The sequence below is a fragment of the Lingula anatina genome, chromosome 6, assembly GCF_051362555.1.
Source record: "Lingula anatina isolate TDL-2025a chromosome 6, LinAna3.0, whole genome shotgun sequence".
NCBI classification, from domain to species: domain Eukaryota; kingdom Metazoa; phylum Brachiopoda; class Lingulata; order Lingulida; family Lingulidae; genus Lingula; species Lingula anatina.
Genome location: NC_141772.1, coordinates 23,953,567 through 23,966,642, shown reverse-complemented (window position 1 = coordinate 23,966,642; position 13,076 = coordinate 23,953,567). Strand labels below are relative to the sequence as shown.

Below are 13,076 nucleotides of genomic sequence, written 5' to 3'. Positions count from 1 at the left end.
AAGAAAATGGCTGAAGAAAAATTAAGATCCATTTATTAATATTTTCAAAATCTATTTTCCATCTAAGTTATAAAAGATAGTTCGGTAAACATGGTAAACAAGAAGTTTTATGATTGGCTTCCATATTGTAGTAATTACTGCTACCTAAGTTTAAATTCATAAATAATCTGAACTGGTGATGTGACCCACTCATAGCTGGATAATTTTTCATCACATTCCCAGATTTCCAATGTGATGACATCCCTGTTATATAAAAAAATAAAACTCTAAGGACAAAGTTATCTGGACGGCTATTCCCATTCCTGGGTGGGCAGTAACTGACTGACCTCTCTGGACACATGTACCACTAATCTTTAACCTGTAATTGTGGTCAAACACTTGAGCCTCAGTAGAGGAGGAAACTACAGGAATGTTGACTTAATGCTTGTGACCAGTGTGAAATATTGATTATTAACATGTGAGACAATGCCTCAACTAATTAATTATATTAATTTACATTAAAACTATAAAATAAATAATTCAAGGTAAGAAAGAAATTTTACAAAAGTGCTTATAAAGAGTAAAACAATGTTATAAATATCAAACCATTTAGATTGGGACGCTGGTGACTAGGGGGAGGGAAGGATAGGTGCCACACTTTCATGCTTCCACTACTACAGCACAAGAAATGAGGTCATGAATAGTCTTAATAAAATGTGTTAATTTACAATTGCATGAGATATGAAGGAAATGATTCCCACAAGAATATAACCAGGTAGTGCTGGGTACCAATATTACATTCACCACAAACATGCAATGAAGCAATTGACATTTCTAGCATTGAATTCCATCAATAATTGCTTCAGTAACTGCCTTCACACAATTATGTCCTCTACATACCTTCTCATACGAGATTTTAAACACCATATTTAAGAGCTGGTCTATATTATGCTCTCATGTGAAGATGGGTTACCTCATGACCACAGTTTAACATGGTTTATGTTATATTAGTTTGAAGTGGACAGTTTAGCTTTAAATGCTTTCTCCTCACACAATGCCATTCAGTATGAATGTCTATTCCCAATGTATAGATATATTATTCTAAAACTGAAATGCATTGGTTCACCAATTCAAATGATAAGACAAGATCTGCTGTCAGACTCTGACAATATTCAGACGATATCAAATGGTCCCAATGTTGGTATTACTGCAACATCTGCAAGTCAATCAATCATTCTCCAGAGACTTCATACCATTCTCTTGAATACCCAGAAAGCACTTGTAAGTAGTTCTGTAAGTCCCTGCTTCAAAATTGTTAACTTTCATATTTTTTGTTGCAGATCTTTTGTGCCAAAGGATAAAGTATGTTTCTGTGCAATTCTGAAATAGGCGCACAGGCATTTTTATCAAAATACAGAAACCTGATCTGTTTTCTTATTCACTTCTGCGAGCACAGAGTTTCATTTTTATTTGATTCAAACATCCCACCCCACGATTGTCAAATACTAGTAAATCTTTAAGTTGTTGTTGTATTTACTTTCCTTTTAGCATGCTCTGAAGTTGTTCCGTCAGCCAGTCTATCCCTTCAGCTAAACCCTCACCACTGATAGCATTACTGGCACAGATATGCCATGCTCTGTCCTTTACCATATCCAGTCCCAGCAACTGGGAACATTTCACACTGGACAGCGCATCACGCAAGTCCATCTTGTTAGCAAAGAACAAAATCGGAGTCCTTTTATCTTTGATGTCTGGATGTTGTAACAATGTGTCCAACTCGTCCTTGGCAACAACCATTCTTAGTTTATCACTGCTGTCAATCACAAATATAATCCCATTGCATTCTTTGTAATAGTGCTCCCACAGACTGCGATACCTGCCCTGCCCAGACATATCAAAGGCTGTAAATTGTAAGGTTTTGGTTTGGAATACTTCCTGTTTGAAGCCAACTGTGGCCACAATGTCCGTCTTGGCTTCCTCGGGCTTCAGGTGGTTTAGTATAGTAGACTTCCCACTGTTGTCCAACCCTACAACCAGTACTTTGGCATCCTTCTTCTTCAGTCCCAGCATCTGAGCCAGCCTGTCCAGAAAACCCATCTTGTGGCTTTTAATACTCTTTCTGGATTTATTGAGTTACTTTTTCCTATGAAGGGGTGACTTTTAATCTTTTCTTGTATTGTGTCCAGACAGAGATATAAACCTGAAATAGGGAAAATGAAACAAAATATATGAAGTTTATTAGGATGGTTACTCCATATGTTACTTGCTTCACTTACTTTCAATCGGGGCTATATGAAAAAAATCCAACATATATACAGTAAATAGACGTACCTAAACTTAAACTGTGAAGTTCAAAACTGGCCCTAACATTAACAGAATGTGATCGGGAGTTACTGGTTTTGAACGTTGGTGCTTTAGCTACACCATTTCACTAAGAAATATTTGTCTTAAGAATTTGTTCTAAACTCAAGTTCAAGAAGACGAAAGTTCAAATGCCGGTTTGTCTTGTCAATATTACATTTTGGCCATAGCAACTAGACGCTTTCAACCGATGTCGGTTATTTGTAAATCTTATGAAAAACAAAGCACTGATAAGAACTGAGGGCATATAACAAAACTCACCGAGATAAATCGACCTTTCACCGTTTGAATTTGCCGACACCTGAGGTTTATCACCTTTACAGCGACAAACTTGCACTCGAGAAGAATCTATCCCAGAATTCCTTGGTAAGCTTTAAATGCGCAGGTGCCGCAATGGCGGGCTACATCAACTTCCGGTAGGTACAAGGAGAAAGACTATCTAAATTATAAGTGTTCATTTATATTTGTATGACTTGTGTAAAGTGCATACTTGAGTTCAGTTATAATTACCTCACTTTGCAGACTGATTGACACATAGACATCCCTTAAACGCTGAGTCCTCTCTCTCTCTCTCTCTCTCTCTCTCTCTCATTCAAACCAGTTCAGTGTTTTCCCATACAACCAAAATTTGCTAATTATCAGACCCCAGCTACGTGCAGATTTTTGTCTGCATTCTCTTATGGATTTTACCCTAGACTCAATATTGGCTCTAACCATTTACAGCTACTATTATTTAATCTAATTTAAATACTAGCAATATGAAGACCACAAATTTAAAATAATCAATTTCTTTAACTTATCATTTTAGTGAAAAGAAGAAACAAGACAGATGGCTTGAAAGTCCAAACTAAGTTGCAACAAAGGGCAATCTCATGTCTGTAAAAGAAAATGAAATGCAAATAGAATGAAAATTGAACTTTAAGATGTGATTATGTGACCACCACTCAAAAAAACGAAGTAAGATATTGTGAACTAGTGTCCATCCAATCATGGCAGCCCAGTATTCTCGCAGTGTGTTGAAGGTTGCCGTGGCTCAGATCTGCCAGAACATGGGTTGGAACTCTATCCAGTCCAGTCCTCTAGAGCTGCTGACAGACCTGCTGGAGAGACACCTGCTACAAGTGGGAAGGACTACACATAGATACTCTGAGCAGTGTAAGTAGGGTGTGGGTAGGGGTGGGTGGGTGGGAGAGACACCTGCTGCAAGTGGGGAGGACCACACACAGATACTCTGAGCAATGTAAGTGGGGTGTGGGTAGGGTGTTGGTGGGGTACTAAGGGTTGGGAGGGGGGTGCTTTAAGGGGTGAGGATGGTACACAGATACTCTGCATGGTGTAAGTGGGGTGTGGGTAAGGTGTTGGTGGGGTACTTAGGGTTGGGAGGGGGGTGCTTCAAGGGGTGAGAATGGTACACAGTTACTTTGCATAGTGTAAGTGGGGTGTGGGAGGTAGCTTTCATGACACTGGAACAGGACTTGTTTTTACACATTTTAAGTCTTTTTGGTATATAAACTGTCGAAGACATTGCAGATTAAGAAATGTTTATTCAATTATGTAATGAATTATTTATTAAACAGCTAATTTCTCCAATCCAGTAACTACTCTTCATTTGTGTCAGTAATATAATATTGTACAGCTTACAAAAGATGGAGGTTACATTTATATGTGATTATCATGTTGTTTTACTTATATTTCACAATAATAACTCAGAGGTAATAATACTGCTCCTGTCACAACTCTAGTTGGAAGAACAGAACCCAACTTGGATGACCTTGGCCTTGCATTCCGTGACCTTGGCATTGTCCTGGGTGAGCTTGACGAGTATGTGAACAATGTGGACCTACCAGTGTTCGCACATGACATCCCAGCATTCCCTGCTCCCAAAGAAAACAGGCTCCAGTTTCCTCCGCGGAAGAGTCAACAAGTGCAGAACAGGGATGAAGCGATTGATGAGCACCTGCCGCTGATGTATCCTGACATGGAAGGTGATTTGAACGGCCTTTTCATGATTAGACTTTTGCCTCCATATTATGTATAAGTTGCTTTGATTTTCTAACTGAAGGTTTGAATTTTTAGATTTTCATTGTTGTCATTTCTTAAACATTTTTCTCTGATATCATCTTATGGTCATGGGAGTCAAAAATTATTAATACCTTTTAACAGAGATGTTCATTAAATTATCCATAACTTTTTGTGTTAGAATTTGAAGAGCCTGCACAGACCCCCACCAAGAAGGTGCCTCCCCCTGGTGAGCAGAATGGTGAAGTTTTGCCACCAGATGGCAGTGCTGGCTCAGACACATTGAAGAGAATGTTGACCAGTCCTACTGCAGAACAGCCAGCAAAGAAACAAAGGTAGTTTTATCATCTCCTTTATTTTAAAGGGTCAGTACTCATGTTGTATCACAAATAGTAAGAACTTTTCATATAATTGATAAATTTAAATAGAAATAACAATTGTCAAATAAATCTGATGATTTAGAGGTTTGTAAAAAAAAAAACATCATTTGTTTCCTGTTTCAGACTGGCAGATGAAGTGCTTGGTTCTCGATATGAAATAAAAAATGTCATCATGACAGACCAGGGACTCATTTCTCCTATGCGGCATGGAAAACTCCCAGATGCTCGTACCCCACCAGCGCCTCAAAAACAACCAATCAAATCACAGCCGCTGAGAAAAGAAGAGAAAATGGAGACCACCCCAGAGAAGGCTCCAGCAGAGAAGGTCCAGAATGAAGTTACCACACCCTCCAAACCTGAATCCAGTTTATTGATGAGACCACTTACTTCCCCAGTGGTGCCATTAGCACCATCAGCACCACCTGTGGTGGTGACAAAAGCAGCGCCACCTTCTCCTGTTCCGACAGCACCACTTCCTTCACCAACACCACCACCACCTAATGTGCCAAAATCACCACTCACCCCCAAACCTTCAGAAGTCGTTAAGGCTATGTTGAGTTCCAAAACTGCTAAGCCTCCAAAGTCTCCATCTCGATCAAAATCTCCCGTGAGGGCTAAAAGTCCAAAGGGAGAAGGTAAAAGTAAGAAGACGACGCCCTCTTCCCCTGGTAGTGCAGCTGCTTCAAAGTCTTCTCATCTAGCCAAAGCGCTTACTGAAACTACCAAGACAGCACCAATAGCAAGCAGCTCACCACTGCCCCCTAGGGATGATTCCCCTGAACCTGAAATGTTAGTCATTGATGAGGATGTTAACGTTGCAAAAAGAGCACGGCTTCAAAATTACGATGACAGTATTGATGCAGCTATTAAGAGAACAATGGCGGAAGCTGATAAATCTGACCAATCAGATCAAGAGACACAACCGCCACCAGTGCCAACATGGCGGACTTCTGTTGACGATTCTATAGATGCGGTGATTCGCAGAGCTAATATGGAACATGAACAGGAAGTAGCTAAGAAAGATAAGGAAAAAGAGAAGGAAAAATTAAAGGAAAAAGAGAAAGAAAAAGTTAAGGAGAAAGAAAAAGTTACAAAAGATCCCTACGCATTTGAATTTGATGATAAACCAGCTGAGGCCCCCAAGGTTCCTACCCTGACTATTACATCTGGAGAAACTGGGACCAAAATTAAGAAGAAAAAAGACAAATCTCTGAGCAACAAAGATAAGGACAAAAGCAAGGAAAAGAAAGAAAAATCTAAAGACTCAGACATCAAAAAGAAACTAAAAAAGAAATTAAAGCAAAAATCCAGTGGTGTGAAAGAAGACAGTTCCTCAGCGACTCCGGGGTCTCCCCTGACTGGACAAGGACTAGGAATCAAACTCCCATTAAAAGATTTAATCAGTCGGTCGCCGTCTGTCCACTCATCATTTTCATCCTCTCCTATGAGGTCACCATCTTTAGAACCCAGCGTGGTCAAGACTCTGCCGCCTCAGCAGCCTCAGGCCTCGGACACAGCCGTCATGGGTCAAGCGTCTAGCTCAGAGTTTAACTACCCGTCTCCAACCAAACTGACCATCCAGAGGGTCAGCGGGACGGAAGATTCCACGCTCAAGATTAAGCCAATTAAACTGGAGGGTGGGAAAATAAAGGTAAAGCAATAGGGTTGCTATCAGGTTGCTGTGATGTGAATGTATAAACTAATAACTTTCTGGCTAAGTGTACAGGATGATTTTTAATTAAGATATGAGTGCTCTTCAGACATTTATGGGACAAATTAACGATATTTTCTTGGTTGTCGACTTCAGTCCAAAGTGTTTGTGTTGAGAGTCATTGTGAAGATCTGTTGAAATGATAATGTGAAAAAATTTGTTTTGGCTTTTTCAGGAATTTTAGTGAGTGTGTGTGTAATAGTTTTGATCAGCTTTCATAAGTTTCATCTGGAAAATGTTAAATTAAAAAATCTGCAACATGAAGGAGCTGCATTATAAAATATTTTGGAAATTATTTTCAGGATAAAGAGAAGTCGCACAAGAAGGAGAAAAAGGACAGGAAAGATAAAGACAAGAAGAAAAAGAAGAAGAAAGAAAAGGACAAGGACAGAGATAGAGAGAAGAGTGAAAAGAAAGAAAAGAGAAAAGAAGAAAAGGAGAGAAAGAAGGATAAAGACAGGCACAAAGACAAGGAGAAAGAAAAGAGAAAAGAAGAGAAATCCAGAGAGGAAGAAAATAAGGTGAGAGAGTGACATTTCACTCTGTGTACATCACCAGCTGTAGTGAATTTGTTTTTTTAATGAACATGTTCTCAAAACTTCATTGGTGTTGATAGCAAATAGCATTAATGTTCTATTTATGAGGAATACATTTATAAAAGTAATCATCTGGTGCCAGTCACTTTTAACTTATCAAACATCTAACACAATTTAGTCAAGTTATTTTTTTAGACATGAATCTCCATTTAGGACTTAATATATTTTATGTTCCTTTAAGTTAATTACCAGCATCATGAAAAATCTATGCACAAAATATTACTGGCAAGTTAAGAATGGTGGAAACAGGTAACACTAGAGTTCCATTCCATATTTTTTTTCAAATCTTCCCAGGGGAAGGAAGAACCTTTTGTGCCAAAACTGAAGTTCAAATTGGGTGGCTCAACGCCCTCCGTCAGTTCCTCTCCTACGGCAGCTTCACAGTCAGACTCTGCTTCAGAGATGACAAAGAAAACATCATCCTCGCTACGGGACGAGATATTAACAAAACTGGAGAAACCTGAGATACCAAAACTGTAAGTTGATTCCTTCAAACAGGATTGCATAGTAAAGTAAACATGACTTTCTGATTTAAATTCGAAAATTCAATTATATTTACTTGGTGGTTTAAGGCCATGGACCCATTTCATACTACTTTTTGTCCTACTACCCTAAATCATTTCTGTTAGAAATTCTAAATATCTTAAATGAGCCTTCATAATATCTCATTGCACAAATCATGTGTAGAAGAAAACTTCAGACCTTTGACTATTAGAAGTTACACCAGTAATCGCTGTTGGACAATACTCCAGTCCAACATGTAGGCTAATGGGGATATTTGTGCATTGTGTATTCCAGAGTTATCAAGCCAATGCCACCAAGGGATCAGCCACCCCCTCTGTCAATACCCTCACCCCCCAGGGCTGCATCAACCCCCAGAGTGGATAGACCAGAGCCAAAGGCGGCACCCATACCCCCACCCCCACCCCTCAAGTCCCCCACCAAGGCCTCTAAGACCCCCACCCCCTTCTCACCGCCCCGGGTGACCAGAGCCAAAACCCCACCCTCTGCTACCTCTCTGTCCCCCTTCCACTTCTCTCCTGAATCATCACCCTCTCCACCCCCCTCACCCCCCAGAGTGCCCAAGGCACCCCTCTCACCCCCTGTGGTACCCCCCATGCCACCCCCTGCCCTCAAGTCAAAAGCAGCTGCCCAGAAATGTGTTGTTGTCACGGAAACCATAGGACAGTACCAGTTTGTGGTAAGAATATCTGATTGACTGCTACATTACATTTCATCTCAATTTTATGTTTATCAGTTTGTTAACTGAATCCTCATCTATATGCCTTGTTGGTGAAATAACTGAAAATTAACTCAGGATACTGCCACACCATCTGGGTGGGACCCTGCGTTACATAATACTTTCTAGTCTGTAATAAATGTTTCTTATACTTTAGGACGAAGCAGGCAATACCATCTGGATTTGCCCCAACTGTAAACTACAAGATGACGGCAGTCCAATGATTGGCTGTGATGGCTGTGACGATTGGTATCACTGGTAAGTTTTGATTGGTTAAAATGACATTGTAGCCATGACAACTTGTATCACTGGTAAGTTTTGATTGGTTAAAATGACATTGAAACCATGACGACTGGTATCACTGGTAAGTTTTGATTGGTTAAAATGGCATGGCAGCAATCATCAAAATTATTGAAGATAGTCCAAAATCCTATGACTTGGCCAGGAATGAAGTTGGATTTGTAGGAGAGGGAGGATCCAGCAAAAGGTGTCTTATTACTAAGCAGAAAAGAAAGGAAATCTGTAGCATAGCAATGTAATATTGTTTGATGAAAAATCACTCCCTTTATTTATTTATTTTTTTATTCAAGGCAGTGAACTTATTGATATTGAAGTTACCTTGATTTATGTTTGAAAATGATGAAGTCATTTCTGAAATAGATTGGTAGGAATTTCAAATAAAAGCAGGCAATATTCATTTCCAGTTTTACAAAGACAACTGTCACAGCTAGCATTCAATTTGATATTTCAGGGTCTGTGTGGGTATCGTCAACCCTCCCAGCGATGATGAGCAGTGGTTCTGTAAGAAATGTAAGGACAAGAAGAAGAAAGGTGGGAAGGGGAAGCGAGGGGGTGGAGGCGGAGGACCAGGGAGGAAGAAGAAGAAAGTGACCTAGTTCCTGCATTGTGGTACATGGCACTGGAGGGAGTCACCAGATGGCAGAATGTTCACTTATGATTAGTTGTCTTGAGGAAGTTGGACAAAGAGAACAGAACTATAAATACTGTAACTTATGAGGAGGATCTTGGCTTTGAGCTTTGATTTAATTCATAAAGACAAAAGTTGAGATGATACTACATCATAATCTTTTTGTCAAAGATACAGTGACAGGAATGTGAATTTGATAAAAATAAAATATTTACAGAATATCAAGCCTAGATCATATTGTATCTTTGTTGAAGTAATGAAAGGATAATATAAAGGGATGCAAGTGATGAATTGACAAGAAAGGATTGAAAAGGAAATGGTCAATGTTTATACAAATAAAGCTGTCACTATAGTCCAAGCCTTTTGTGCCAGGAATTTGCACTCGTCTTGTTTCTGCAATAACTTTGGAAGGGTGTATCTTTTTTACTGAAAATTAGCTGGAGCAATTTGTCATGTTATGAAAATGAGAGATATTTCTTGGTAATATTTCTTGGTATAATACTTAAAGGAAGTAAATCTACAGGTTTTACTGTAGCCCGATTTATTTGTCGTAGCATAATGCAGGTCAAGTTTAAGATTCAGCAAGGTCAGATTTACAATTTAAGTTTATTTGATTTTATCATTTATTTTTACTGCATTACATCCTTGTTTCAAGTTCGTCTTTAGTGTTTTTTGAGGTGACATTTTGAAGCACAGTTATCATGTACCAGCACTGTGTAATCCAGATGAAGGACCCAGTAGAAATTGTAGTGGAAATGCCCTTCATTTGTCAGAAGTTAAAATTTAAATATGATTTCTCTTAACATGATAAATAACCAATGTCACATAAATTTAAGATGTAAAAATATGATAAATAAAGAAATGGCAGTATTTTCCATACCTTTGGTGTTATTTGTTACTGAACAATTATTAACTGCATAGAACTACGTTTTTGCCAACTATGGATTTGCATCATGTAAATTCATGTCTTCACAACATCATTAGTAAAAAGTAAAATGTTTATAAAAGAGGTATACATGATTAGTGCATGAAAGGAACTCCTAGTTGATGTGTTGCTGTCTCTAGGATCCTACACATTTGATGGGTGCAAGGCTTTCCTAGAAGCTGTGTAAAACAAAACATACATGTACTGATATCAAAAACTGTGTCACGATTAAATGTTTCTTTAATCATTAACAGGAAAACAGCAGTTAACTACCATGTGTCCTGGTGACCCAATATTACTTATAGATACCAATAGGGCCAGTTTACACTATATCTGTCCAACTAGCTACTGCATAGTAACTCCACAGATACTCTTGCTGAAGGCAATCAGGTGAACAGATTCACACCTCTCGTTTTCAACGTAGTTGTATTATCACCAGTTTTTACTGTATTTTCTACTCAACACCAGGAAGATTACATTCAGCATGAGCTTTCTTGGGAGTTGGGGCGCACTAGCTAGTACAATATATTTATTGTGAACACACCCTGGTACTAATTTCAGATCAGACAGGTGGTTCTTGACTTTGACTGGGTACTGCTGAAGTACTGTGTACATGCTGAGATGTCTATAACATAGTATCTCCCTGGTCTTAACAATTGAAGAGTGTAATTGCTCTCGTTAAAATCTGAAGACGATAAAAATTTTCAAAAATATAAAATTATCCTGCCTGCATTTTTAATTGTCCCAATGTCATATTTTTTATCCTGAAAAGCATCTTATTTTTAGCATTTTCAATTTCCTTAAATATGATCAAACCTGAAAAATAAAATATTTTGATACAAAATCTTGATCATCACCACTTTTATCTATTACAATTGCCTGAAGTGCCAAATTTTATTGCTGATAACATTGTTAAAATATAACCCGATTTGCCCTCTATATCAGTATTCCACCAGATGGTGCACAGTAAAGGTTGACTGATAACCTTCATAAAGATATGGAGGCCATGCACTTCTTTGAGGGGGACAAATAGAGGCTCCAAACACAATATATAGTTTTGTTACTGACATTATGCCCAATAAAACATGAATCTATCATGTGAAAGCACTTTTTAAATAATTTAAATAAATCCAATAAACGCTGTTAATTTTTTCAAGTGGTGCAGGTCACAGCGGTGGCATCTGGTAAATGTGGACCAATGAATGCAACATGATTGTACACCTCTCTGTAGCAGCCCTCTCTTAATTCATGCTCCTCCCTCTTTTACCACCAGCAATACAACAACACCCATCTTTAGAAGTTAGTACTGGGACTTTTCCATAGGAGGAAGATTTTTTTCAAACTTGCAAAATTGTGCAGAGTTGACCATCGGGTATCTCAAGAAAGTGCCTTTGATTTGAAGACTTTCACTGTAAGTTTGAAACTGTGATAGTTTTCAGGTATTTATACTAAGGTTTTCAAGCAGTTGTCCAGTTGACAAGTGTGTAGACTGCCACTATGTCTGATACAGAAGAAAAATCTGGATCTGCTGACATTACAGCAAAGCCTCAATTTGGCTCCAATGTCTCCCTGAACAGTGAACCAACAGACCACAAGATGGAGCCACCATCTAACTTCAAGGTGATAGCACCGTTCGCACTGGACATGACTGACCGTGATCCTACCAACATGAATGACCATCTGAAGGTATGCTCCGCTCTGCAATGTGGGGACGGGAAAAGTTGATAAATTGGAACCCTCCCCAAACTTCTTGCTTTTGGTTTACCCTGAAATCCAAACAGTTTGAATATTGTCAACATTTGACATCTTTGAATTCCACAGTAAAAATGGTAAATCTTTTACATTTGAACTTCAGGTTTAATAACAAATATCTAAAAAAATAGAATTGCAATTCTTCTTCCCTCTGTTAGGTTCTCTTTGAGGATGTGATAGCAGAACCAGAAGGTACCCATAGCTTTCAGACAATATGGCGGACAAGTTTTGCCACCTTCAGTGCAACCAAAAAATGGACTTACCGCATATTGAGTGCCATCTGTGGCGTCCCATGTGCCTTTTGCTGGGGCATTCACTTTGCCTGTCTCACCTTCTGTAATGTGTGGAGCGTGGTGCCCTCTATAAAAAGCTACGGAATTCAACTCAAGGCAATTGGGACAGTATTTGGAATGTGCATTCGTACATTTTCTGACCCTTGCTTCGAGTCCTTCGGTCGCATTTTTGGGCGTATGCACCTTGATCTGGTTCGGAAGTCATCAAAGGATACAGTGCTCAATACCTGAGATAAGACAATTGTCAGTCCTCCTATAGCAGTCACCTATTACGTGAACTACAGCAAACCCTCAATAATTCAAACAACATGGATTAGTATCCCCCCTCCAACCCCCTAAAATGTTTGGTCAATGTAATTTACGCCAATTTGAAAGTCCTGAATGAAGTTGTGAATGTGAATGCTTGAAAATGATTTTTGATAGTAAAATGTCAGAAAAAGTCAGGTATTTAGAACTTAACTGTACATGAGAATCGTGTGAAAATGTCGCAATCCTTTCCAGAATATCCACTGTGTGACTAGCACCCCATTTCCATAGATTAGATCGACCTACTTTAGATCGACCTAACTCCCTGGGGGTTCACGCCAAATAGCTGTCAGCCGGGCGGACACGAAAGTTAATTACCCCCTTACAGCTTGTAGTAGGCGGGACGGACATTTAAGTCGGATTATCTGAAAGTAATCTAGTGAGACTCCCCGCGGGGATAGATCGATCTAAAATCTATGGGAATAGAGCCTAGGTATCTTGTCAGCAAATCTTCAGCACATTATAGGACAAGGCAGCAAAGCTGTCAAATGTACAGACAAAAAACAGGAAATAACTATGCACAAAATAGGCTACTGTCAATTCTGATGCAAAAGAACATTATGTTAAACTGCAAATGCAACATCAA

At 39.0% G+C, this 13,076-nt stretch overlaps 3 protein-coding genes and 1 long non-coding RNA gene across 4 annotated transcripts; 2 read left to right on the top strand and 2 right to left on the bottom strand.

Annotated features, from left to right (window-relative positions):
• Positions 1–7: 7 nt before the first annotated feature.
• LOC106172976 (ADP-ribosylation factor-like protein 6) lies at positions 8–2,772 on the bottom strand. Its single transcript, XM_013553937.2, has 2 exons — positions 2,602–2,772; positions 8–2,179 (listed from the first exon to the last, which is right to left on the bottom strand). Exon 2 carries the CDS (start codon positions 2,074–2,076, stop codon positions 1,513–1,515), a length of 564 nt encoding a protein of 187 aa, XP_013409391.1. The 5' UTR covers positions 2,077–2,179; positions 2,602–2,772; the 3' UTR covers positions 8–1,512.
• LOC106172979 (uncharacterized) lies at positions 2,623–10,093 on the top strand. Its single transcript, XM_013553940.2, has 10 exons — positions 2,623–2,756; positions 3,149–3,495; positions 4,083–4,325; positions 4,541–4,694; positions 4,863–6,390; positions 6,753–6,971; positions 7,341–7,522; positions 7,845–8,247; positions 8,444–8,544; positions 9,038–10,093. Exons 2-10 carry the CDS (start codon positions 3,330–3,332, stop codon positions 9,180–9,182), a joined length of 3,141 nt encoding a protein of 1,046 aa, XP_013409394.2. The 5' UTR covers positions 2,623–2,756; positions 3,149–3,329; the 3' UTR covers positions 9,183–10,093.
• LOC147761400 (uncharacterized) lies at positions 9,140–12,306 on the bottom strand. The gene is made up of 2 exons (XR_015335002.1): positions 12,155–12,306; positions 9,140–11,905 (listed from the first exon to the last, which is right to left on the bottom strand). It is a non-coding gene; the product is annotated as an uncharacterized LOC147761400 (long non-coding RNA).
• Positions 11,637–12,415, top strand: LOC106155193 (caveolin-3-like). The gene is made up of 2 exons (XM_013529895.2): positions 11,637–11,825; positions 12,050–12,415. Exons 1-2 carry the CDS (start codon positions 11,637–11,639, stop codon positions 12,413–12,415), a joined length of 555 nt encoding a protein of 184 aa, XP_013385349.2.
• Positions 12,416–13,076: the final 661 nt, after the last annotated feature.

Coding starts and splice junctions, on each gene's coding strand:
- LOC106155193 (XM_013529895.2), top strand. CDS start 11,637: ATGTCTGATACAGAAGAAAAATCTGGATCTGCTGACATTACAGCAAAG. Junction 11,826..12,049: donor ACATGAATGACCATCTGAAG/GTATGCTCCGCT, acceptor TCCCTCTGTTAG/GTTCTCTTTGAGGATGTGAT.
- LOC106172976 (XM_013553937.2), bottom strand. CDS start 2,076: ATGGGTTTTCTGGACAGGCTGGCTCAGATGCTGGGACTGAAGAAGAAG.
- LOC106172979 (XM_013553940.2), top strand. CDS start 3,330: ATGGCAGCCCAGTATTCTCGCAGTGTGTTGAAGGTTGCCGTGGCTCAG. Junction 3,496..4,082: donor ACATAGATACTCTGAGCAGT/GTAAGTAGGGTG, acceptor TCACAACTCTAG/TTGGAAGAACAGAACCCAAC. Junction 8,248..8,443: donor TAGGACAGTACCAGTTTGTG/GTAAGAATATCT, acceptor CTTATACTTTAG/GACGAAGCAGGCAATACCAT.